The sequence below is a fragment of the Ursus maritimus genome, unplaced genomic scaffold, assembly GCF_017311325.1.
Source record: "Ursus maritimus isolate PB19 unplaced genomic scaffold, ASM1731132v1 scaffold_24, whole genome shotgun sequence".
In the NCBI taxonomy this organism is placed as follows: Eukaryota; Metazoa; Chordata; class Mammalia; order Carnivora; family Ursidae; genus Ursus; species Ursus maritimus.
Genome location: NW_024424897.1, coordinates 11,619,083 through 11,642,690, shown reverse-complemented (window position 1 = coordinate 11,642,690; position 23,608 = coordinate 11,619,083). Strand labels below are relative to the sequence as shown.

The window sequence follows — 23,608 nt, the reverse complement described above, 5'->3', positions numbered from 1 at the left end:
GTCAAGGGGTTTGTGTCATTTGACCTCCACCAGCCTGTTACTCAACCTGCATGTTGGTCGTTACTCATCCCGAGTTATACCCGGCTAACTGCTCAGCCATCTGGAAAATCCTGTGTTGCTTCTTTGGACCCGTGGTCATCAAGGAAAACGTCTTTGGCCCCCGGAACAGTATGAATCTTTCTGAATCTGCAGGAGGCAGAATGGAGAAGTGGAGGGAGCTAAGGGCTTTGGAAGCCCCAGTGGGGCTCGACTCTTGACTCAGCTTATGAATCCGTGCCCCCTGGACAGTCCAGTTTCCTCCCCTGTAAGGTGGGGCTGCAGACCCCGTTCGAAGGACAGCTGGGAGAATCAACTGGGGTACTGCCCACAGGCACCCAGCCTTGTGAGTGTCCTCTCCTAACCCCCACGATTCTCCATGTCTTCATTCCCAGCTGAAACAGGCCAGTCCCCGTTCATTAAGCCAAACCGGTCAGTGTTAATGTCTAGCCCCACCGAAGTTCGTGGGCAACTTAAATAACATATGGATGACTTTCCAAGCGTTCTGAGTCTTGGGAAGCTTTGCTCTGAAGCTGGATTGTAGTCTTCTCATTTCGTACTCTGGTGAATGTGGATCTTTTTACTCGGAGCATATCTTTTAGAATATGTGCACCCCAAGGGTCACCACAGCGTCTTCAGCCCAAGTCCAGTTCCTTGTGGGATAGTTCGTTCACAGTCGGGAAAGCTAAACTGGTCAGTATTAACGTCTGGTCCTACCAGAAATAGCCAGTAGCATCTGAGGATGAAAACTGAATGAAGTACCTCCAGGAAACAGTCTGGCTTAACTATTTTTGAAAATACAACTTTTTCCCTCTCTGCTGCTCTAGATGTTGCCTTTACATAGGACCAGAAAATGGAATTTTTCACAGCTAAAGCATGTGTGTGTTTCATCTGATCAAGCAAAGCTTAACTATTCATATCAAATAAAATTATAATGTTAATCAATTTTAAAAAAGAACACTCTTTTCTGGGGGGGTAAGTCATAAACACGTGCGGCTTACTGTGTACCTGGAGGTGGGGTGGGGGGCACAGCACTGAATTCTCGATGGGGAAGGGGCTGGATGCCATTCTCTTCTTTTCTCAGGAAAGCCTGAAGGTGAACTTTGCCTAGGGGTAAACACTTCCCCTTCCTAATTCTCCAAACCAGCTTCCCATCCGGCTCCTCCACAGCCCTCCTCCTCCTCCCTGCTCAGCATGATGCTTGGGGGCTTTGGGAAGTCAGGCAGAACCCTGCGTGGAAGGGGGCGCGGCAAGGGGCCTCAGGTCACGGGAGGGAGGCTGGGGGTCCCTCTGGACCCCCTGCTCCTCCTCATCCAGGTTCCTCTTCAGTGGGATGCCTGCTCATCCTGCTGTAAGGGGGCCGGTCTTGAGAGCAGATGAAAGGGAGAAAGCAGTCAATGTTTTCGCAACGGAGCAGGACAAACAGTACCCAGAGCCCTGCTTCTGTCTCCCCGCAGCCAGCCCGCTACGTCAGGCCACGCGCTGCCTTCCCCTGTTCCTGGGGCCCCAGGCCCCCCTCCTTGTCTTCCCTTTCCTTTCCTGGCCAAGCCGCCTTGCTCAGCTGATGGGATGAGGCAGTGTCTCCTGGAGCCATCTCTTCACCCTGTGCAGGAGTGAGGATGCTTCTCTGGGCTTGGCCTGCGCCCTGCAGGGGCGAGAAGAAACTGAACCAGGGGGCTGGGGACAGAGCAGAGCACCTCTACTTTCTCCCAAACCAAGAGGGCCTGAGGTGCGTGCGCATGGCTGACACAGAGCCCCCTCCCCCCCCCAGCCCCAGCGCAGCCCTGGCTCACAGCAGCCGTCCCTCCCTTCCCCACTCCAGCCCTGTTTCCTACCCGGGACAGAACCAGCACCTTGTTTGTCCCCTAACTGACTGCTCCTCTGTCTGGAAAATCTTTTCTTGTTTTATTTGAAGAGCAGAACTGTTCCTTCCTCCCCCTTGGTGATGAGGAAACATTCTGTTGAATTTGGCATCCTGAGCTTCTAGGAGACCTTGGTTGTTTGTAATTTGATGCTATCAGGTTGTTGCGTAAGCTTTCCCACTGGGAAGCGGCTCCGCATCCTGGGCCTTCTGTTCCGCTTGGGGCAGGGGGGTGGGGTGGAGAAAGGTCAGAGGTGGGGCTGGGTGAGGGAGAGAGGGACACGGGATGTTGGCTGTTGGCCCTGGTGAGGGGGCAGGGCCAGCTGGTGGGGACCCAGTGGAAGTCAAATTGTGTCTCCTTCTGGGACATTGGCCACCCGGCTTGGAATGTCCCCATCACCACACTCAAGGCCACCCCAGGCCAGCCAGAGTCCTCGGTCCACACAGAGGCCGGTCTGCCCTGTGTTTCTAGAAAACTAGTATGCTGCGGGTATCCTTGGCAAGGACACGTATTTATACTTAGAAACGAAGGCTGCTTCTTTAGAAGGCTATAGAATGCACACTCCTCGGGACAGGCATGTCCTTCTACCCGAGTCACAGATACAAATGCCAGGCAGGTAATATAAACGAACACACGTTTGTTTTCCTAAGTTGTGGGCAGTGTTAGGGATTCAGTAAACTGGAGAGAGGGCCTTGTCTAATGACATTCAAAATTAGCTCAGAAAATACTGTTCGTGCCAAACCCAACTGTCAGAGGGCTGAATTCAGCGTGTCAGCTGCCAGCTTGCAACTTCTGCTGTTTTTCTCTTTGTAGGTAGTTTTGTTTGTTTTGGGGGTTTTTTTGAGCTTTTTTGGATGACATTTGTTGGGCACTTCCGGCAGGTGCTATGCCAAAGGACCTTGCTCAGAATTTTATATACATTTTTTTTCAGATTTTATTTATTTATTTGAGAGAGAGAGAGATTGCGCGCGCACGAGCAGGGCGAAGGGGCAGAGGGAGAGCGGGAGAAGTAGGCTCCCCGCTGAGCAGGGAGCCGGATGCGGGACTCGATCCCAGGCCCCGGGGATCATGACCTGAGTTGAGGGCAGACACTGGACGGACCAAGCTCCCCCAGGTTCCCTATATGGATTATCTTATATAACCCACGACCCCATGAGATAAGTGCAGTCCTTTTTCCGCTTCACAGCTGAAGAGATCAAGTCTGAGCGAGGTTAAGAATTCTGCCCAAGGCCACACGTTGAGAAGGGAAGGGCACCCAGACCTGCCTGACTCCAAAGGCATCTTCCTACTTCGCTCGCTAATATTTCTCAGACTCTGGTCCTCAGACCGCTGGCATCGCAATCACCTAGAATCAGAGCCCCAACCTAGACCTGTGAAGTCAGAATCTCTGGGGGCTCTTCCCGTGCTTCTCTCGCACTGAGAAGTCTGCGAACCTCCTTTTTGCCAGGCTGCCTGTGTGACTCAGAGAAGCACGGCGGGGTGTCCTTCCTGGGAAAGACCTCTGCTCCCCAGCGGCACGGGGGCCGGTGAGTCTTCCTCGGCCTTCCCCGTCCTCGGAGCATCATGGAATGCCACTTCACTTCCTCAGCCAGGGAAGAGCAAGAAAGCAAATTCATGAATCATGGTTCTGTTTATGTTTTGGTTGCTGAGGCTAAATATTTATTGCTTTAAGTAAGAGGTTCTGCCTTAATTAGAGTCATAACTAACCACAAGTGCACTGAAATGTGTTCTCACGACCATAGGACATGCATTTCTCCATCGAAAGCCAAATGTCACGAACACTTGTAACGTGCCGGTGCCGCTGGTCGAAGTATTAAGGTTTATCTGAACTGAGGAATAGCGTTTGAAATCAGAAAGTGTGCAGAAGTTTAATTTGAAATCAAAAAGTGCATAGAAGTTCAATTTATGGGCTTCGCTATTATTCTTACTTCCTGTAACTAATAGGCTTACTTTCATGATCCTATGGCAGGCATAAAGGTTTAAAGCTGTGGGCAATAGAAAACCTGTGCTTTGGGGCGCCTGGGTGGCTCAGTCGGTTAAGCATCTGCCTTCAGCTCAGGTCATGATTCCAGTGTCCCGGGATCTAGCCTCACATCCCACATCGGGATCCCTGCTCAGTGGGGAGCCTACTTCTCCCTCACCCTCTGCCCCTCCCCTGGCTTGTGCTCTCTCTCACTCTATCTCAAATACATAAATAAAATCTTTAAAAAAAACCCCAAAAACTTACGCTTAAAAGGATATAAGCCACATCTAATTTTGAAACGGATTGTGTCCAGTTCCTGATTTTGCCCCTTACCCTCCTTGTCCTTGTCCTAGATGGGCGGTCTCCACATTAAATCACCAGGAGAGCTTTAGAAGATATTAATGTCCAGGTACCATCCGAGGCAAATTAAGTCATAATTTCTGGGAAAGGAAACTCGGCCTGGGTATTTTTTTGGAAGCTCCCCTAGTGTTCCTAATATGCGTTCAGGGGTGGGTGGGAGCCACTGTCCTAGAATAATGGGTCAGGGGCTGGCTATGTTGTTAGACCTGGATTCAAATCCTGGCTCTGGCATTTGCGAGCTGGGTGACCTTTGGCAAATGACTTAACCTCTCTGAGCTTCAGTTTCTTCATCTGAAAAATGGGGATAATAGTGCCTAGCTTGCAAGGTTGTCATTAGGATTAAATGAGATAATGCAGGGAAGCACTTAGCATTATGCTTCGAGGTACTTTAACTTGGTGTTTAGGAAGGGCTCAAAGAATAGGAGATATTATTGTTACTGTAATTATTACGTTTAACTCGGAATGAGTTACCATTAGTGGGAGCAGGTATGGCTGCCGTGTACTGGGGGACCAGGGGCTGCTATCCTGGGACTCAGCATTAGCTGGTGCAGATAAACTGAAACATGCACTGTTAGATGTTTCTGATAATGAGACTCCACAGCTCTGGGGACCCTCAGAGGACGGTAGTGGGATCTTTTTAAAATTTGTCCACCTAGCGGTGCCAATGAGATACTGGGATTTAGAGCAAGACAGTTCCATGTTGAGGGGGACTTAAGAAAAAAATTGTTTTAATTGAAGTGTAATTCACATACTGTGTTATATTAGTCTTAGGTGTACAATGTAATGATTCAACAAGAGGGATTAATTTTTTATAATTGCTTACTCACTCTCTGGACTCCTTTAAGATAAAATTCCGCTATAGGAGGACGTCTGCGGGCCTGGCTGGAATATAAAATCGTGTCTTTCTGTGAAAGCCAGAAGCCATGGTGTAGATGTCACTGGCTGGTCAGTCCTAACAACCCAGACAGGGGCTCGCTCCTCAAGTGGACATACACAGCCGTCCTCTTTCTCTTAACTCCAGAACCTTTCCATGTGGACTGTCCACTCTATTGACATACACACTTCTTATAGCTGGCTGGATTCCTCCTAATCCCTCCAGCTTTCAGCCTGCTGCTGAAATAAGGCACACGGATTGAACTATTTTTTTCCTCCGAAAACCGAATTAGGAAAATCAGTTGCCTGGAGAAAGAGAAACACAAAAGGTCATGGCGCAGAGCGGAACCCCCAGTGTGAAGATCAATTAGCAAAACTATCTAGGAGGCGCTTGGGTGTTCTTCTGGAAACATGCTGGAGGCGGAGACCCAGCCCTGCTGCCCGAGCCCAGGGCTATGCACGCACTCAGCCCCTGCCTTCTGACGACTGTCGTCGGAACTCTGGGCTTGCTTCTTCCAGCTGGAGGCTTCGCTTGTCCTTAGCATCTGGCCTCAGGGATGCAGCGAGTCTGTTTGAATTTTGTGCAACGTGGATATGCAAATAAACAGGCTGCCTATTTTCACCCATCTATCCCCCCTCCAAGCTTCCATACAGATGCCCCTCCCGGGGAGGGGGTAGAATTATCTGCAGGGCTCGAGCACATGCAATGGGGGATGCTTCCTCTCTGCTCTGTGGCCTTGAGCTGCAGCATGAGTTATGCATTCCAAAGCCACGTGGGAGTGCGGCTCAGGCTTGCTGCAGCCCTGGATTCCCTGTTGCATGTGCATGAAGAATTGAGAGTGGGCTCTGTACGTCCGCATGGGAGGGGCGGCTCGCGACACAGAGCAAAGCACTTCCCATTCAGCCTGCCGAACGCCACTTGGTTTCGAGAGTCCCACACCCCTGAGCATAAACAGTCCATGGACGTGAGTTGTTTTATGTTTTGTTTCTTACTTCAACACTTGGGGGACTCCAAAGCTGGTTATGAGAAAATCCCAAGAATGCCGAGCATTTCCGGTGTGGTGTGCGGCGCCAGGGACATCAAAGGTTCTGTTAGTGGCAGAGGGAGTGCAGAGCGACAGACGCCTTGGTCTTGTGGCCCCCTCCTGCCCGTCATTGCCGCTTTCATACTCGCGCCAGCCGAACATGGGGAGCTTGCATGACCGCGATATGTCTGAGCCACATACGGCGTTTGCCTTGGAAGGGCTTTCTACACGCTAACTTTGTGGAATCCTTGGCTCAACGACGAGGAGGGTGGGGTGTGTGTGGGAGTGGTGGGGATGGTCATGGTTAATTCGATGCTACATGAATTCAGGATGTTTCCATAAAACATGAGCTCATCTCTTCCAGCCTGCTGGTCATCATTATACCGGTGGTCACTTTTGACTTCGTGGTTACGAAAATAATTCCTTTAATTACCAAAGTGGAAATTCATAGATTGCACATAGATTGTTCTTACTCCCCCAACCGCCCCCCCAAGAGGCAAGAGGTTGGAGCTATTACTAACTCTGTCTCCACAACATGAGAACGACTCATTAACTCAAAGAAATACAAAGCAAAGCGAAGCAAACCAAAATACAACAATAAAATCCGAGCCAAATCAGTTGTTGGGCGTTGAGCAGATCAGATAGGTGGGGGAGTTTCTGCCTTTCTCTCCTTTCAAATAATTGTTGTTGTTGTTGTTTATCCTAAACAGTCACATTATGATCAGCAGGAAGAAAAGTCATTTTTATTCAACCTGTTTGTTAAATACCGACTATGTCCTGGGGTTATGAGACTGATGGAGTCTCAGGGTGTGGAGATATACTGTCAGCAAGTCAATGACCAAACCAGACAATCTGAAGTATTAGAATTGTCACGAAGAAAATAAAGTGGCGTGGTTCAGTAGAGAGTGACAGAGGCAGCTGTTTCCCGGTATGTTGAATCCAGGAAAATAAAAGCACGGAATGCGAGATGTTAGCTAGAGGAGTAAAAAGAGCTGGTTATAAAAAAAGTCCTTCCTTTGGGGGAGTGATCTGAAACTCTCTGGGTGCCTTTGGGACAGGACTATGGTCCTGGAGAATTGACTGTGTCCTGTCACAGGGGGAAGTCCGGCCAAGCAGACCACCTGGGAAGGAGGGCACCGGGTCCCGGCTCTGGCTTACTGGCCTGGCAGAGTTCCCGTCAATGTGACCAGCACCGCCTTGCTAAGGTATGAGACCCGAACTCCTGAAATGTCAAGAATCAGAGCAGGAAAATCATGGAGTGAAGAGGGGACTGGGTGGGGTTTGTGACCTTGTTGCGGAGCCCGGGAGGTGTCTGCTGGTGCTGCGGGGGCAGAGAGGTTTGCAGCGGCATCCCCCCGCCTTGTGTCTGGGCTCAGCTGAAGGGGGGGAATAGACCTTTGGAGCCATAGTGATTCCATCCTCAGGGGCAGGGCAGGTGGCCTCCAGGTGCCCGTGTGAAGCCAGCATATCACCAGCCATCACGTGGGCCCAATAAAGGAATCTAGGAATGTCCACTTGCCCTGGAGGGGAGGGAGAAGGAGGTGGCCCCATCAGGCTGTCAAGGACAGAATGAACCGTAGGTGAGGCCATTCCTACGTCTGGCCGTGAAGCTTCTCCAGTGAGGTGAGTTCGCCGGCTGCTCCGTTTAGTGGAAGGATGACTAAGTGGGATCATCTCCCGCCCTCGCTCTTACCTCCTTATGAAGGCAGATCCCCGAGGCCAAGTCTTGGCACGGCCCGGCTCTGGTGTGTCATTCAGAGAGCAGTGGCATGCAGCTCTCTGTAACCAAGACTTACAATAGGAACTTGTCACTCTTTCAGATGGGGACTTCCTCTCTGTGGTTCTGCTCTTACTCACTGACAAGGGGGCCTGGGTGCTGCTCACGTGCTCAGAGCTTTTGGTCTGGTCAGAGACGGATTTACAAGGCTCTTCCATTAGCCGAATGGGTTGTGGCCTAAAGAACACAGCCTCACAGAGGAAAGCAAGCTTCCTGGGCTCCTTCCAGCATCCCCGGACCTGGTGGGGAGCGGGGAGAAAGACTGAAGCCCAGGGGAAAGCAAGGGTAAACAGTTCTGGTGACCCTGGTTAGGGGTGTGGGGGGGTGGGAGGGGGTGGAGGGGGCGAGGGGTATAGGCGCTGTCCCTGGCAGCCCCCAGGACTCCACGTCAGCCCTGTACAATACAATCAGGAGGGGGCAGCGTGCTGACAGGGGGTGCCAGCAGGTGTGACAACAACAGTGAGGGCTGGAGTCTGTGATGTCAGGCTGGCCGGGAAGAGGGCCAGACGGGCTGCTTTTTATGGGGCTGACTTGGTGCAGTCGGGCCAAGTGTTCACAGGCTGGGCCGCACATGCACGAATAGCTGGGCAATCTCTCAAGTTCCATCACCGAAAACCAAGCACGTGCTTCTCATCTGAGAAGGGTGTTTGCACCTACAGTCGACCACAGCGCCGTGAAAACATTGCACCATCGCGTTAATGATTCAAGACCTCAGAAGGGACAGCTGACTTCAGAAATAGTTTGATGACTGAAAAAAGCGAGTCTTGGCACAAGGTAACGTTTGCTCGAGGGTCCCTGGAGTTTTACCAGGACAAGACTGATAAGACACCATCAGCTCCCTGTAGGATGTTGTTTTGGTGTTGAAGTCGACTCAATCCTAGCAGGAAGGTCTGTCTCCATAGAATTCACCCCCTTGCTGTTTCTGTCCATGTAGAGCAAACTTGGGCAGAGTGTCCTTCCTGCCAGGACAGGCCACTGTGTCTCTTCCATGACTCCTTCAGGGTCAGCTCTAAGGAGAAGAGCCTTATGATCTGTTTTCAGGAAACTGATGAGAATACTTCATGTCCTTGGGAGCCCAGCCTGGCACCCCCACCCACAGTGTTGAGCACCTCTGCTAGTACTTGATCCCTTGGGGGGGGGATATCTATCTTCCAGAACAGAGATAACTCCCCTGAGCCATTCAGAGCTAAGGCCAGAGTTCCTTACACCTCAATTCCAGTGGCCCTGAGCCATGATGGGAAGAGAGTAGACAGGTTGATCTAAATACTCACATGAATACAGAAAAGTAAAAAGTGTGTTGGGGGTGGGGGGCGAGGAAAGAGGGGTCTACACTAATTCCGTTGGTTCCCTTTTGGAGATACTCACTGTGAACGTTCCATTGCGCACCCATGTAACGTAACGAGGTCGAAGACAGATCTCACACGTGTCCTGAACCCTAAAGCCCAGTGACACAGTTACAGAGTGAGGGGAATTCCTTTATTGAACAAATATTTATTGTTCTGTCCAGCTGTGGGTCAAGCAGTGCTCTAGGGACCGGGGATGGAGTAGTGAGCAAATCAGACAGAAAGTTCCTGACAGTTAGGAGCTAACCTACCCTCAGGAGGGCAGGGCTTTGGGGGCGTCCGTCAAAAGGGCCTGGTGGTTTGAACCTCAGAGTCTAATGCGGGACAGCTCACCCCTGGCACTGTTGACACTTTGAGCAGGATCGTTCTCTGCATGGGGGACCGTCCTGTGCACTGAGATCTCATTTGGAAAAATAGCTAAAGGTTCCGTTTAGCTGGGAGAGCAGATAGTCCTCTGGGCTGCCTGGGGGCTCTCTGGGGACACCTGAAATGTTGTCAGTTGTGTGGAAGGGTGATTCGCCTGCTTCTGTATCGTTCTGAGGCCCAGGTCCCGGAAGTCAGAGCTACAAGAAGACCACGCTCACATCAGCGTCCCTGTGGTTTAGGTGTCATCACGAGGGCAAGGTCTAGCCACACACCTCCTTTCAAAGACCCCCCCTCTCTCCTGTGGGCAGGGGACGGTAGAGCGGGATATGGGGAGGGGTCTCACCCCCACCCCTGCTCCTAGCTGTGCTCTGCTAGGTATCAGATGTGTGTGCTTTGTGGTGGGGACTCCTGACACTCTGGGACCCCCGTGTTCCCTGGAAACAGTGCTCTGGGGGTCTGCTGGCCTCTAAGAGGGACCTGAGGCAGGGGCCTGGGGGAAGCTGCAGCCTCTCCACTGCTTGCAGAGGGGCTCAGGCCAGGAAGGGGTGCGTTCCTACTTTTCCCAGGGCTCACGAGAGGGAACTACAACAGGAAGAAACCTACAATTAAATGCTAAAAAGGAGCTGCTCCCACATCCCAGGGACAGTTCCCACTCTCCTGTGACCTGGAGGAAGTTCTTCTGTCCCCTCCCTCTGTGTTCAGGCCCACGCACCCCCAGTCTTTCCCTTGGCAACCCCCTTCCCACTTCCCATCTTCAGATCACACCGCCTTTCCCCAGATAAAATATCTCCGGCTTCTAGGAAACACTTCCCTTCCCAGCCCTTCCCTCTGCCCTGGGATGTTCTCCCCCAAGGACAGCCCAGCACGGCCCATCCCCAGTTCCCATTGACACATGTCCTTTGCTGGGCTGCCGGGCTGCCCAAGTGAGCTTCTGGCAGCCCTTGCGCTCGGCTGGCTGGCCGGACCCCATGGCATCCTCCCCGTTGCCGGCTGTCTGGGCCCAGGTTCCTGTGGCAACACCTTGGAGAAGAACACAAGCATACGCACTCCCTCTGAACAACTTTCAGTGTGCTGGCAGGCTGAAGCCATATTAAGAAAAAAAGAAACTATTTTCATTTGGGCAGCAGAACCTGCTTAAGGTGGTCCCCTGCCCACTCTGATGGCAGCATTTAGTGTCCCTGTGCAGAGAAACTGCAGGCCCAGGGAAGTGGGGCTTCCTCCCTCCAGAAGCCAGGGCCGACTTGTCCCTTGGGCCAGTGGTGGCGGGTGGGGCGGCGCCCAGAGATTTTTAAGGATGCAAGAGATTTTTAATTTCTTCTAAAACCAGAAGTAGAAAAAAGAACTTTCAGGTTGAAGAAAATGGTTTAATATATACTATTTCTCTATGCATCTTTCTGTCAACACAGTTGTGGAATCGAATTTTTAATATTTTGTATGGAAGACGGGGCCCACAAATAGCCCACGAAAGTCAGAATGTGGCCCTGCCCAAAGCCTCCATCCTGAGTATCATCAGCCACAGAAACTTGAAAATGTAGGTTCTGGGGTGTTTTGTTTTGTTTTGTTTTGTTTGGTCTCTTTCTCGAAGGTTTCAGAGACTCTCATGACCAGTTTCTTGGGTGGGTTTTGAGGTTGGGAGCAGCTGGGCTTCCTTCGGTGGGCTCCGTAGGACCAACATTTTCTCTAAGCTCACGCCTAGGCTGGGGGCCCGGCCCTGGGATGGCACTGGGACCGGCTGTGCCCAGGAGCCACTCCCTCTTCCGGGGCTAACCTCGGGGGCTTGGCTTCCTCCAGGACAGAAGGAAAGACTGGGTGACAGCCCGGGCTTGGCAATCAGTGCTGGATTGGCAAGTCATCGGAGATGTTGAAGATTTTCTCTGGAGCCAAGGTTTTCTTTGTGCTCTGGGTGGACAAGTTACCTCTGAGGATCCTGACCAGTTCTGAGATGCGTGGGTCCCAAGAACATTAGACTTCATGCTTTGTTCCTTTAGAAGATGGGAAGCCTCCTGATAGCGGGGAGAAAACATAAGATGGAAAGAAAAAGTATGCCAATCGAACACAGATCCTGTTTCTCTTGCTTGGTGATGTGACCCTTCGTGGGGCCAGTCTCTCTTAGGGGTGCAATTTAGAGAAAGCTCGAACCAACAGCCCTGGCCACCAGGGCCTTCTCGGACCGCACTGCAGTGCTCTGAGCTGCCCAATTTGTCCCAGGATCCTTGGACTCTGGGCAGGTTCTGGGACTGTGCTGGACTCTGCTCGTGCTTACTCAGCACTCCTTGGCTTGGCCCGTGTGGGATGCCAGCTCCTGGAACACGTATCTTCAGAGATAAGCCACCAGCTGTGTGGACCATGAAAGCTGACGGCAAACCAGAAACACTGTGTGCCATCGTCCAGGGAGAGATTCTGCCCCGGGCTTGTAGGCAGAGCCACACGGTGGGCAGAAGCTCTGTCCCTTCCACAGCCCCTCTCGCTGGGCAGAGAACCCCTCCCCCGAACCTCAGGGTGCTGACAGTGGGAGGTGTGGCCTCTGAGGCCTCCCTGAAGGTGTGCCTGAGGCTCGGTGCTGTGCCCAGCCTCAGGCGAGCCAGGGCCTCTCTCCGGGGGAGTACCCCTCGCCCTGGCCCTGCCTTCCCGACTGCATCACGGCCCACTGACTCAGTTGGCCTGGCCCGTGGATATAAACAGCTTTGTTGAAAGGACAGTCCATTTGTTTATGCTGGAGAGGTTTTTTTTTCCGACAAAGCACAGCAGGCTGGCAGGAGATGTGCCCTAGAATAGAGTAAAATTGTACCGCATGACTTAAAGAAAAAAAAATCGCATTAACAAAATCCACCAAAATGGTAACTAACAGTGGCTAGCTTTGGGTAATGCGCTATGCATGTGTTGTTCTCTCTTTTATATTTCTGGATGTTCTTTTTTTTTTTTCCCCACCATAAACATTTACTATTTTGTAATGGGAAAAAGTAACTGAAATAAAGGGGTGGAACGTTTCACGTACCATGGCATTTTAAACAAAGACCTAAATATTTGTGACAGAGACCCAGGGAAGGAATAATGAAGTGTACATTCTCTAGCAGGTACCTGTCACACACTGTCCCCTTTCAGCGAGTGGCTGTGGCTTAGCTGGTGACAAGTAGAACCCCTTCGTTCTTAGGTCCACAGGGATGCTCTTGTGAATATTATTTTTTATTTTAAAAAATATTTTATTTATTTATTTATTTGAGAAAGAGAGAAAGCGAGCTCAAGTGGGAGGAAGGGCAGAGGGAGAGGGAGAAGCAGACTTCCCACTGTGCAGGGAGCCTGGCGCAGGGCTCGATACCGGCCTCCATCCCAGGACCCTGAGATCATGACCTGAGCCGAAGGCAGATGCGTAACTGACCGAACCACCCAGGTGCCCCTCTTGTGTAGAATTATAACACAAACACCCGCTGAGCCCTACGTTGTCTTCTACATGCCTTCTCTGTGTGTCTCATCCACAGAATACCCCGTGAGGTGGGCACTATTATCATCATGCCCATTTTAGAGAATAGAAAATTGAGGCATCTCGAGAAGCCAGATAGATACAACCCTGGGATTTGAGGCCAGGTAACTCTCAGCCGCAGGGCCTAGGTGCGAACCCGCTGTGCCATTCTGCCTCTTCGGGGAGCAGAGATCCAGGTGGGACCCAAAGAAAGGAGAGGTGGGGGGGGCATGAGGGAGGATGTCAGTGCTCAGTCTGGGCTGGTTTGGGTGGGCCTTGACCACAGCGTGGCCAGGGAGTGAGTCTGGGAGTAGCTGGGGCCAATGCTCTCTTGTTCTTCCTGCAGTGTGCTGGACATCTTCCCCACTGTGGTGGCTCTGGCTGGGGCCAGCCTGCCCCAGGACCGGCACTTTGACGGTTTGGATGCCTCCAAGGTGCTCTTTGGCAGGTCGCAGATGGGACACGGGGTAAGTGGAGGAGGTGTGTGGCCTGCTCAGGCTCTTCAGGAGATTGGCCTGCTGCCTCCCACCCAGGGTCGCCTTTGTGCAAAGAGAACCATCCTTGGATGATGCATGGAAGTGGCTGCTCCAGACCTAGTTTAAGAAAGCCTCATGGATGACCCCTTTGAGATGAACCTCTCTTTCCACTCCACTCCCCCTCTTCCCCTATGATCAATCCAGTTTGCCAATCCATACTTACATTTAACTAGTTGACTTAGAGCTGTTTCCCCATAATATAGGATTTTTTTTTCCCCCACGATTACTGAATTTTCTGACACATCGTGGGCACCTGGCATGTTTTTGTTGGATGAGATGGCTGAGTAGTGCGAGTGACTTGTGTATCGTAGGGCTCCCCGACTAGGATGGAACTTTCTGGAAGGCAAGGATCTCACCAAGAATTCTCAGTGCCCCTCACAGTGCCTGGCTCCCAGGCAGCATGCGGTCAATGTGGATCTGTTGAATAAATGAATGAACAGACACACGAATGAAACAGCTCTTGGACGGCAGGGCCAATGAGGGCTTTATGCCCCTGACCTTCCCCCTGGCTCCCGGAGGGTCTGGCCTGTGACTCTGCAGCCCCTGCACCCCAGGGTCCCCTCCTCATGTGCGCTGAGGCGCTCGGGGGCAGTGACAGCCAGGAAGTGTCGGGCCCGATGGCCTTTCCATGTCATTTCCGTGTGTTTTCCTTTCACCGAAAGGAAGAGGAAGTGGGCGGAGGGAACCCCAAACCCCTTTGTAGGGCCCGGGCGAGCACATGGCTTCTCAGTTCGGGATCCACACATCAAAGGGTCTATTTGTGTCTTCACTGAGGGTCACATGGAAGTGACTCAAATGCCGCTCAGATGTAAGGTGGCAGTCACCGAAGCTGCCCCCGGCCCTCAGCCGGCCTGGGCAGCCCAGCACTCTGGCCCCGAGAGGGCCCCCTGTGCTTCTGAGAGCGTTCATGCAGTTTCTGGAGCTTGTCAGACATGCCTGAGATGCCCTCTGAAGAAGCTCGGCTTCTCCTGCAACACGGAACCTCCTCGAACTGCAGACCCTTCCAGGCTGAGCTCTACTGCTGAGCGGGGGCGAAGCAGCAGGAAGATGGTTTCCGCCTTTGGGCTGGAGGTTTGCAGTATGTGACCCTGGGGGGTTATGGACGACGTCAGTGGAGAGGTGCTCCCGAGTGTTTATTACCACAGCTACTAATAGAATAATTGGGGTCACCAGGAAGTGCTTCAAGGACTCTGGGCTCCTTGACGTGGGCAGTCTGCCTGTGGAAGCCAGCTCCTTCGCGCTCACTTCCGTTCTCAGACGGGAGAGCGCTCACTCGCTCTCGAGTCGCGGCTTTGTGCAGAGTCACCGGGGCCCAGGCTCGGGGCCTCCCAGTTACTGGTCTGGTGCCTGACGGGGGTGGGCCCGGGAACCAGGCAGGAAGACGAGACACAGCCACAGCACTGTTGGGGGTTTCCGTGGGGACATACGACGTGTGGGGACGCAGCTAGAGGCGGGCTGGTGGGCTCCTGACCACACCCCGGGGCCCAGGAGGAAACAGCCACCGCTCACCGCCTAACGGAAGCTGCTGATGGTATCTTCAAGGGCAAAAGCGCTCGGTGCTGGCACCTTCGGGCCACACCCAGCCTCCCAGAGCACTGGGTTCCCGCCGTGCTTGTGGAGACGCTTGAGATAAGATTATTTGGAGTTTGAGGGCAACACAGGTAGCTGTTGGCCCTGAGTCCAGTCTTTTCCGGTCACCTGCTGAAAAGACTAGAGTAAATCGCCTTGAATTGCTGAAGAGAGGCCGGGAGGTAAAGAGAGTGATCCTATAGCTATAAGACCATACGCGTATGTGTAAACACACCAACGTGTCTCCCCACGGAATTTTTAAGAAACACGATTTGTGTTCACACGTAGATGGGTCCTGTGGGCTTACAAGGATTCTAACATGGCTTGGTCTAGAAAACCAGTCCAGTTTCAAGAAGCTCAGAGTAACTCCTAGGTGATCATCTCAAACACAGTATGCAAATACGGCTCAGCAGTGGGGTTCTTCCCTATTTTGCAAATGAAGTCACCACAAGTTGAAGAGCTCAAGCCACCTAGAGCCACAGGCCCTCTGGCAACCTCCCCAGGCCTGATGCGGATGGATTTAAAGGCAAATCGTGGGCTACCGGTTTTTCCTACAGAACGGTCTTCTCATTGTCTCCTTTGAGGTCACTAGGGACGTCGGAGGGTGTTTTAAACCCATAGCAGCTGCCACTAGCCTGTGCGGTCTTGCACCTGGGTCTGCATCTGGGCACTGAGGGTAACCACAAGGGGGGGGGCAGGAGCTGGGCAGGGGAGGCTGCCTCAGGTGTCCCACTTTGTGTTTGCCAGACTCCTGGATGGAAGCTGGAGCTTATCACGGCACCACGGGTCCAGCCCTACCGCAGCTCCGGGTCTCCACCAAGTCCCAAGATGGTCACCAAAGGGAAGGCTTTTTTGATGGCTTGGCATCTGCCAGTCTGGTTGGTCTGGGACTGCAGTGGGTCCTGAAAGATGTGGCACCTCCCTCAAGGCCATACATTGAGGAGCCGGGAGCTGGTTTGCAGGCCCTGCAACTCCCATCACTTCTCTTAGGGAGGCCCCTAGTGGTGAAAGCCGCCGTGCGGCATGGCTGGCCACTTCTGAAGACAGAACTTTGCAGCCCCACCTGCGTGTGCGTGCGTGTGTGTGTGTGTGTGTGTGTGTGTGTGTGTGTGTGTATCACATATGCACCAGCCTCCAGGGCCCGAGGAGATGCTCGTGGGCTTAAGACAACAAAACAAAATGAAACAAACAGGTAAGAAACGCAACGAAGAAGGTGCACCATGGTGGCAGAAGATAAAGTTATCTTTGAAATTCCGACAGGGTGTCCCGCCGGGGAGAGGACCTGTCTTCAGTGGCGATTCACGTGTCAATTTGCCAACCTGCTTCCTCTGTTGATAGAAACAAGAACACCCTGGCCAGTCTGCACGGAGGAAACAAAACCCATCCCTGTCTCAGAGCGGGAGCCAACCTGAAGTTTTGCTTCCTCTTCCTCTTGGATTTTGGAAGTTGTCTCTGGTAACGCTGCATAAATATCCTGGACGTGGCAGCCCACCCTCAGGGAATTTCTGTGACTGAGACCCAAATGTCCATGATTTGAACCAGCGGAGCGTGACTCCCATCTCCTGGATGTCTGAGTACGTCTTCGGTCGGTGGACAAGACGTTTTTCCCAGTCCCCCACTTCCTGCCTTCTCCACAAGGAAACCAAACGGCCTCCTGCGGTGACCGGCTTGGCTTCCTGCAGGCCTGGCCCAAGAGTGGGTTTTGAGTTACGACTTCTTTTCCTGTTTGGAAGGAGCCTGCTGTCATCACGCTGGCTGGGGACCTTGCGGGGACTGTCACGAGAGTGCAGCACGGAAGCTGCAGGTGTGGGAGGAGCCCCGCCCTCGCCGGCATCCTCTCGGAGCCGGGAAACTTGGGGGAACAGCTGTTTACTGCTCCAACAGATGTTTCTCATTTTTTCTTTTTTTTTTAGCCCCATGGAAACTCTGAATCACGTAATCGCCTTTCCAGTGATATATATCGGTCATGATTCATACCAGGGCGGTCTCACGCTTGCAGCCCAAACCCACCAACTGACCAAGGACACTGGTCATTTATTTTCTACCAAATCCTGCCCTTGGCAAAGCCTGAATTAGGTGTTTCCGGTCTGTAGGGTGATTCTTTCATTGATGGCCTGATGAGGGAAGATTTCCTCAGTCCGAGTGGGGTAGGACTGAGTCAAAGGTGAGGACATCCATGTTAGGCTGTGCCTGGTTCTGGAGTAATCATGCCAAGCTCTCCTCGGAAGGATGCCTTCTAATGCCACCCTTGCTCAAGGGAGAGTGAGAAAATCAACCGGACGCTGAAGGAGCTGTTTTCCCAAAGACACCTGAGGAACACCTGTGTCAGAGTCCCTGAGAAGATCTGTAAGACAGGAAGGTCCCCAGGCCCTATCTTGAACCCGAGGGCTGGGGCCCCAGGCAGGTGTGTGCCCAGTGTGGGTCCTCCCGCACTTAGGACAGCCCTACTGTTGGTTTCAAAAGCAGGCGCTGTGCTGTCTTGAAATTCTTCAGCGTTGAACAAGCTTTCTCTCACTTAGATTTTGCACTGGACTCTGTAGCTTCTGTAGCTGGTACCGGACCTAGGGATCTATCAGAGCTGCAGCCCACTCCCGATTAATTAACTGGCCAAATAGCTGTTTCATGGAGGCGGGGTGGGGGGGGACTCACAGGCCCATGTGCATCAGTGTTTGGGGCCGGGGTGGGGTGGGGGTGCTGGGGCGGGCTCCATGACAGACAAACGAATGCTTTCCAGGGAGTATCCAGCATGGCTGTCTGGTCAGGAAGTCCTGCTCCTCTTTCTCAGGTGCTGTTTCACCCCAACAGTGGGGCGGCTGGAGAGTACGGAGCCCTTCAGACGGTCCGCCTGGGGCACTACAAGGCCTTCTACATCAGCGGTGAGTCAGGCCTCCCCCGCCCTGATCCTCCCTGAGGCCTCCAGGGGTGAGTGTGGGCCACCTTCCTTCAGGGAGCTCTCGGCACCCAAGGCTCCCCCCCCCCAGGCCCTCTGCCCCCACAAATAGGAAAATAAGGTCTTTCTACCATTGGCCGACATTGCCAGCAAGCTCAGAGCTAGTCAGCACACTTAACACAGTTCCTTTCCACCCGAAGGACGTTTCATTCCATTGTTATGCTTTAAATGCCAGTTTGGCTGAACATGAAATGGGAGCTTAGAGATATTTTAAAGTGTAATTTACTGGACAATGGACTGTTTCAGAAAATAGACTCGAGACGAGGTCGAGTTAGCAAACCGACAGAAGTCTGGCTGCATCTCGGTTCACTCGCTGACCGTCTTAAATGTGTACTGTAGAAATGTGGTAACTGGGTCAGGATGGTTCTCAGAATCTTCCAGTGGCTCCCTGCTGCCCACTGATTCAGGCTCCTTCCAGCCTGGGTCCCCACACTTTTCCAGGGTCAGTTCTCCAAAAGCAACAGCCTTCTTCCTTGGCCTCGAATCAAAACCTCGCTCGGCTGCTAGGGCCTCGTGTCATATTCTAGTACCCCGGTCATGAAACTCCCTCTCGTCTTCCCGGCTGGGTCCGATTTGAAGACACTCTGATAATGGTCACGTGCTGCTATATATGCCAGTCATTTGGGTACATGTTTGCTTGGTTTCTTTGGGAGGGGGCTTGGGGGGTTCCCTGTTTTAGTTCCCCTACTAGTTTTGAGCTTTGTAAGATACTCGTTTTTGTTGTCTCTAAGTGCTGAGCACAGCATCTCGTACCTCATAGGGCCCCTAACATTTTTCTTTTAGTGAATGAAAAACACACACAAAAAATAAACAAAACAAAATCCGGGACCTGGTACAGATTCCAATTTCATTCAGTTGTTTCATGTTAGAGCGTTCCAAAGAATTATATAATAAAGAACAGAAATGATTTTCCCTGAGTGTAAATACTTGATCCCGAAGAAAACGTGGCATAAAAACAAAACAAGTCCTTTGAGTTCGTAACTTGAGGGATATTAAAAATGCCACAAGAGTCATTGATTCTCCAAAACCGGAAATACAAACCAGTCAGATATTTGTTATGCTCGCAGATGGAAAGTTTCTAGATCGCAGTCCTTACATTACATTATCTCAGAGGTATGGCTTCTCCAGGCTGAGTTAATTTCAGAAGTCACGGCCCTGCCAGAAAGCCCTTGGCACCATGGGGTTGGAATCCTGAATGGTACTATGAAGTAATCGGACCTTTTAAAACGACCGCAATCAGACAGGAATTATGATACCCAGGGGAGGGGAGGTCTCTTCTTCTGAGGAGTCACCAAAGTCCCAGGAGTGTTAGCACGAGGATGGGGAGGACGGACCTCTCAACAGCTGGGTGTGTGTTGGGAAGGAAGAGTGTGACATGTTCTGATCCCTCCCTTCCCCCTCTCTTTGAAAATCTGCGTCCTTATTACTTAAAACTATTTCGGATAAACGACATGCCTTGACGTCTACTGCATTAGAGAATGAGGTGGAGGGAGTTCATCCACGGATTTGCAGACTTCTCCTCTCTGGCTCCCTCCTCCTTCCTGGGATTTCTACTCATCAGTTTTCCTCCATTGTGGCAGCCCTGAGCTCTGTCCTCTGACACCGCAAGCCAAAGACACGACAGCTTTCTCGCTGAGCTGCTCCCTGCTGCACGGGCCGAGGGGTGTCTCCAGGGGGAAAAAACTCTTAAATGCAGACCCAACCCCCTGTGACCTCTGTCTTTCAATGATCAGCATCTTTTCAGTTCCTGCCTGCCTTGCTAATTTGCTGGTGCCTTCAGTTTTTTTCTTTCTTTTCTGACTATGTTGCCTAGAATTTAGCAGTGTTATCCATAGGAAGGCTGGTTCTACGCCAGCTATTCCATGATTCTCTGAAGTGGAAGTCTTACATTTTTATAAGAGGAGTCCTTCTCAGCCCTTGCTTGGCTGATTGCAAACCTCATTCGCTGCCTGTTACTGGCCATGAGGAAGAGTCAAATTAGACTCCAAATTCTAGGCAAAGGCAGGGACTCTTCTCTTCCGCTGAATGACCTGAATGTCAACCATAGGAGGAAAACCATTAAGGAGGGCTGCCTAAAGGCTGTGTGATGTGCCCTTTCTTCTCTCCCTGGAGGAGGAGCCCCTGGAAAAGTTTCTCTCACACCTCAGGACCAGAAAGAGCTCAGCTTCCCCTGAGCGACTGCTAAGTTTCTACGCTATTCTTTGGCTGCTAGGAAGCTCAGAGGCAAAGTAGGCGTTCAGGAATTGCTGTCTTTCTGATGGCTGTCCTTTGCCTGGATTCCTTCCGTTTATTCAGTTGTATTAACTTCTGCCGATACCTTAACTACTTATTGTATGGAAAAGGCAAAAAAAAAAAAAAAACTTTTAAAAGGTCACCTGGATCATTAACAGCTCAGGATGTGGCCATGACTCCCTTTCTTGTTACCCGTCTTGTGAGGCTGCCTTCATAGCCAGATTCGACTTCATACACGACACTCCACTGCAACCCAGAGTGAAATTGCTCCCCTTGCCTTCCTGCCCAGTCCACCAAATTAAGGATTTTGGTGTTCAAGAAATCAATGTTCGGGGGGAAAAAAAAATCAAATTTCCTTGCAAAGGGTAGAGACGAGAGATCCCTGATTGGCTTTTGTGACGGCTCCCAGAAGTTCCGAGTCATTCTGGACAGTACGAGCATCACTGGAACAAGCACCTAAGATCTCAAGGTGGTTTCTTTGACAGGCAGAGTAATCATTTGAATATTCAAGTCCTGGGATGTCTGGATCAGTGTATAATCAATCACAGTTCCCGTCTTTCCAACATAGGGCCGAAGCTGGGTCTGATGGGGTATTTGTTGTCCCCTGTCTCCAGGCGGAGCCAAAGCCTGCGATGGGGCCGTGGGGCCCGAGCAGCTGCATGAGCCCCCCCTGATTTTTAATCTAGAAGACGATGTTGCAGAAGCCGTGCCTCTCGACAGAGGTAGTGCCGAATACCAGGGCGTCCTGCCTAGGGTCAGAGAGCTTCTTGCCGACGTTATTCTAGACATTGCTGGTGACAACACCTCCAGAGCGGATTACACTCACCATCCTTCCGTGACCCCCTGCTGCAATCCCCACCACGTTGCCTGCCGTTGCCAGACTCCCTGACAGACCGATTTTCCCCCAGGCAGATGTGAGGAAGTGAGGGCAAGTTTACACTCCGGCTCCAGATGCCCTAAAACTAAGTCTCAGAATTCTGTTCTGAAGCTCCCGCTTTGCGCCCCCTGCGGTCCTTCCTGCGTGCGGGCTTGAGAGAACAGCTGTGCGGAGCTGAGCGGAGAGCACCTGGGCTTTGGAGTTAGACCCGGTTCAAGCTCTGCTTTTGAACGCAGGCGATTATTTAACCTAGCTTGCCAGCTGACTTTGAGGGCGAACGAAGGCGATTTGCGAAAATGCCTCCCTTAGGACCTGCCACAGCACCGGCACTTCATACATTTTAGTTTCTTTTTTCTGTACCCAGTTTGGCTGGTCCCTTTAGCGTAGGTTCATCCCAACTGGGATCTAGGGCAGCGCCTCTCCATCTTTAATACGCATGCCTGTCACCTGGGAGCTCGTGGAAGTGTGCACTCTGACTCAGTAGGTCTGGGGTGGGGCCCGAGATGCTCCATTTCTGGGCGGCTGCTGGCGGGAGGTGGGTACCCCGAGTAGCGCAGATGCAGACTAGGACAGAGTTAGAGGTTTCTGGGTCTCAGCGCAGGAGAGCCCACAGATTGGTTTATCCGCCTCCCTCCTCCCCCTCTTAAAGATCAAACGACTGTATTCTAAAGATTTTAGGCATCCTTCGTAAAACCAGGAAGAAATAAAAATTTAAAACCTCAAAAATGCATTGCCATGATTTATTATTAGTGTCCTAAATGGGACTCAAAGGTAATAAATGATTTATTGCAATCACTGCAAAAATACTTTGCCTGGCTGAAAACAGTCTCTCTATATGTACGTAATACACAAGAAATACAATTCAAAGAGATTTTCCTATAAGTACATTTTTACACGGCATACATTTAAAAAGGATGCCCTTTATCATATAAAGTTCCGGCTATAGACCAATATGGTTAGCATTGACACTATGGCTGTAACGTATTTTGAATAGCAGGATGTGTATATAGTGTCTCCTGTACCCACTGGCAACCGGGGCAGAGGAGAGCCTGGAGAGCCGTGAACATGTCCCGTGGCTTAAGCAGGCGGCACCTGCCCCCCTTTCTGCACACACAATTGTACTCCATTCTTCCACCTTCCTTGTTTTCTCCAAAACCACCTCATAGGGGGTGTCCTGATTTCTGAGGTGCGCTTCTCATCATGACTGCTTCGTTTTGCCCTTCTGACTTCCACGGCACAAGATTATCTACCAAAATCAAAACAGAATGGCCTTACTCTTTCCAGGAAGAGGCGGTTAGGCAGGCTGCATTATCAACAGATCTGTGCCCATGCGGGGTCAGCAGGGGGAGGCTGGGCACTGCAGAGTTTTTCCGTGTATCCACAGACTGACCCTCACTCGTGGCCACAGGGAATCCACCCATCCTACTTAGGTGTAGACGATATGGCACGGTTTCAAAAAATACTGTGTATAAAATATGTGCTTATGTGTGTGCATTTATATGTATTTTGCATGTTTTTTTAAAAAAGGTTCATCTTACTTGTAAACACAGACTGCCAAATCTCTATTAAAAAGTCAGTAAATACCCTTGGTCCCAATTCCCTTACTCTTGCTCACGGAGAGTAAGACTAGTGTTGGTGAATACGCAGACTTGTAAGGGGTTGGCAAGTTCTTGCCATAAAAACCGCTTCCTGAATATGGCACCTTTCTAAGATACTAGCAACGATCAATTCTCTTCTCTCACTGTTTACGGAGCAAAGTAAATCCCAAGGAGATAAGAATGATCATATCCAGGGAAGTGTGAGTGTATTAAAAAAAAAAAAAAAAGACCCACTCACACTGACCTGTGTTCTGAAGGCAAAGGCCCAGGGAGCCCCTTATGAGATTAGCCAGGCAAGCCCATGATCTGAACCAAAAGAGAAGTGATTTTAACCACGCTGAGACTCCAGGATCCTTTCACGATTCCGGAAGTTTTTAAGGGATGTGGGCAGAGGTGTGACTTCTGGCCAAGTGTCTGTGATGGGCATACTGATGCGGACTGAAGGTGGGGAAAGGAGTTGTCCAGCATCTCCTCTCCCGTCGGACATTATTGCCAATAAGGGCATGAGATGGTCCGTGTTGAGAGGACATCCCCGTGGCCCTCACACTTCTGGTCCCTGTGTGATGGGATGGAGAAGGCCGTCTGCTATGACGTCGGGAGCTTGTGGAAGCTCAGCCCTGTCCTCCCCATCTGCCTGGAGGCTGGAGGGCAGGGCTGGGGTCTGATGGCCTCCATGACCCCAACCACCAGCTCTAAGGATCTCATTCAGTGATCAACACTCTCACTGGCAGGGAGCCTTCCTTGTGTCTAAGTAAACCTCCTGGATGCAAATTACATCAACTTC

The 23,608-nt window shown here is 51.5% G+C and overlaps 2 protein-coding genes across 20 annotated transcripts in view; one reads left to right on the top strand and one right to left on the bottom strand.

The window, feature by feature from the left end:
- ARSG (arylsulfatase G) overlaps positions 1 to 23,608 on the top strand; it is a 141,266-nt gene that overhangs the window by 83,798 nt on the left and 33,860 nt on the right. For 8 of the 16 annotated variants that reach the window (XM_040640336.1, XM_040640335.1, XM_040640334.1 and 5 more), the window contains 4 exons: positions 7,216 to 7,324; positions 13,409 to 13,529; positions 17,953 to 18,043; positions 20,964 to 21,922. In XM_040640336.1, coding sequence (XP_040496270.1) covers positions 7,216 to 7,324; positions 13,409 to 13,529; positions 17,953 to 18,043; positions 20,964 to 21,238 — 596 coding nt within the window. In that variant the 3' untranslated portion in view covers positions 21,239 to 21,922. Of the gene's footprint in view, positions 1 to 7,215; positions 7,325 to 13,408; positions 13,530 to 17,952; positions 18,044 to 20,963; positions 21,923 to 23,608 lie in introns of those variants that run through there. The other 8 variants (XM_008693667.2, XM_040640340.1, XM_008693669.2 and 5 more) reach the window with 3 other exon arrangements.
- The window catches only part of WIPI1 (WD repeat domain, phosphoinositide interacting 1), a 31,399-nt gene continuing 29,743 nt past the window's right edge, over positions 21,953 to 23,608 (bottom strand). For 3 of the 4 annotated variants that reach the window (XM_040640351.1, XM_040640349.1, XM_040640352.1), the window contains one exon: positions 21,953 to 22,472. In XM_040640351.1, coding sequence (XP_040496285.1) covers positions 22,425 to 22,472 — 48 coding nt within the window. In that variant the 3' untranslated portion in view covers positions 21,953 to 22,424. Of the gene's footprint in view, positions 22,473 to 23,068; positions 23,131 to 23,608 lie in introns of all 4 variants that reach the window. The other variant, XM_040640350.1, reaches the window with a different exon arrangement.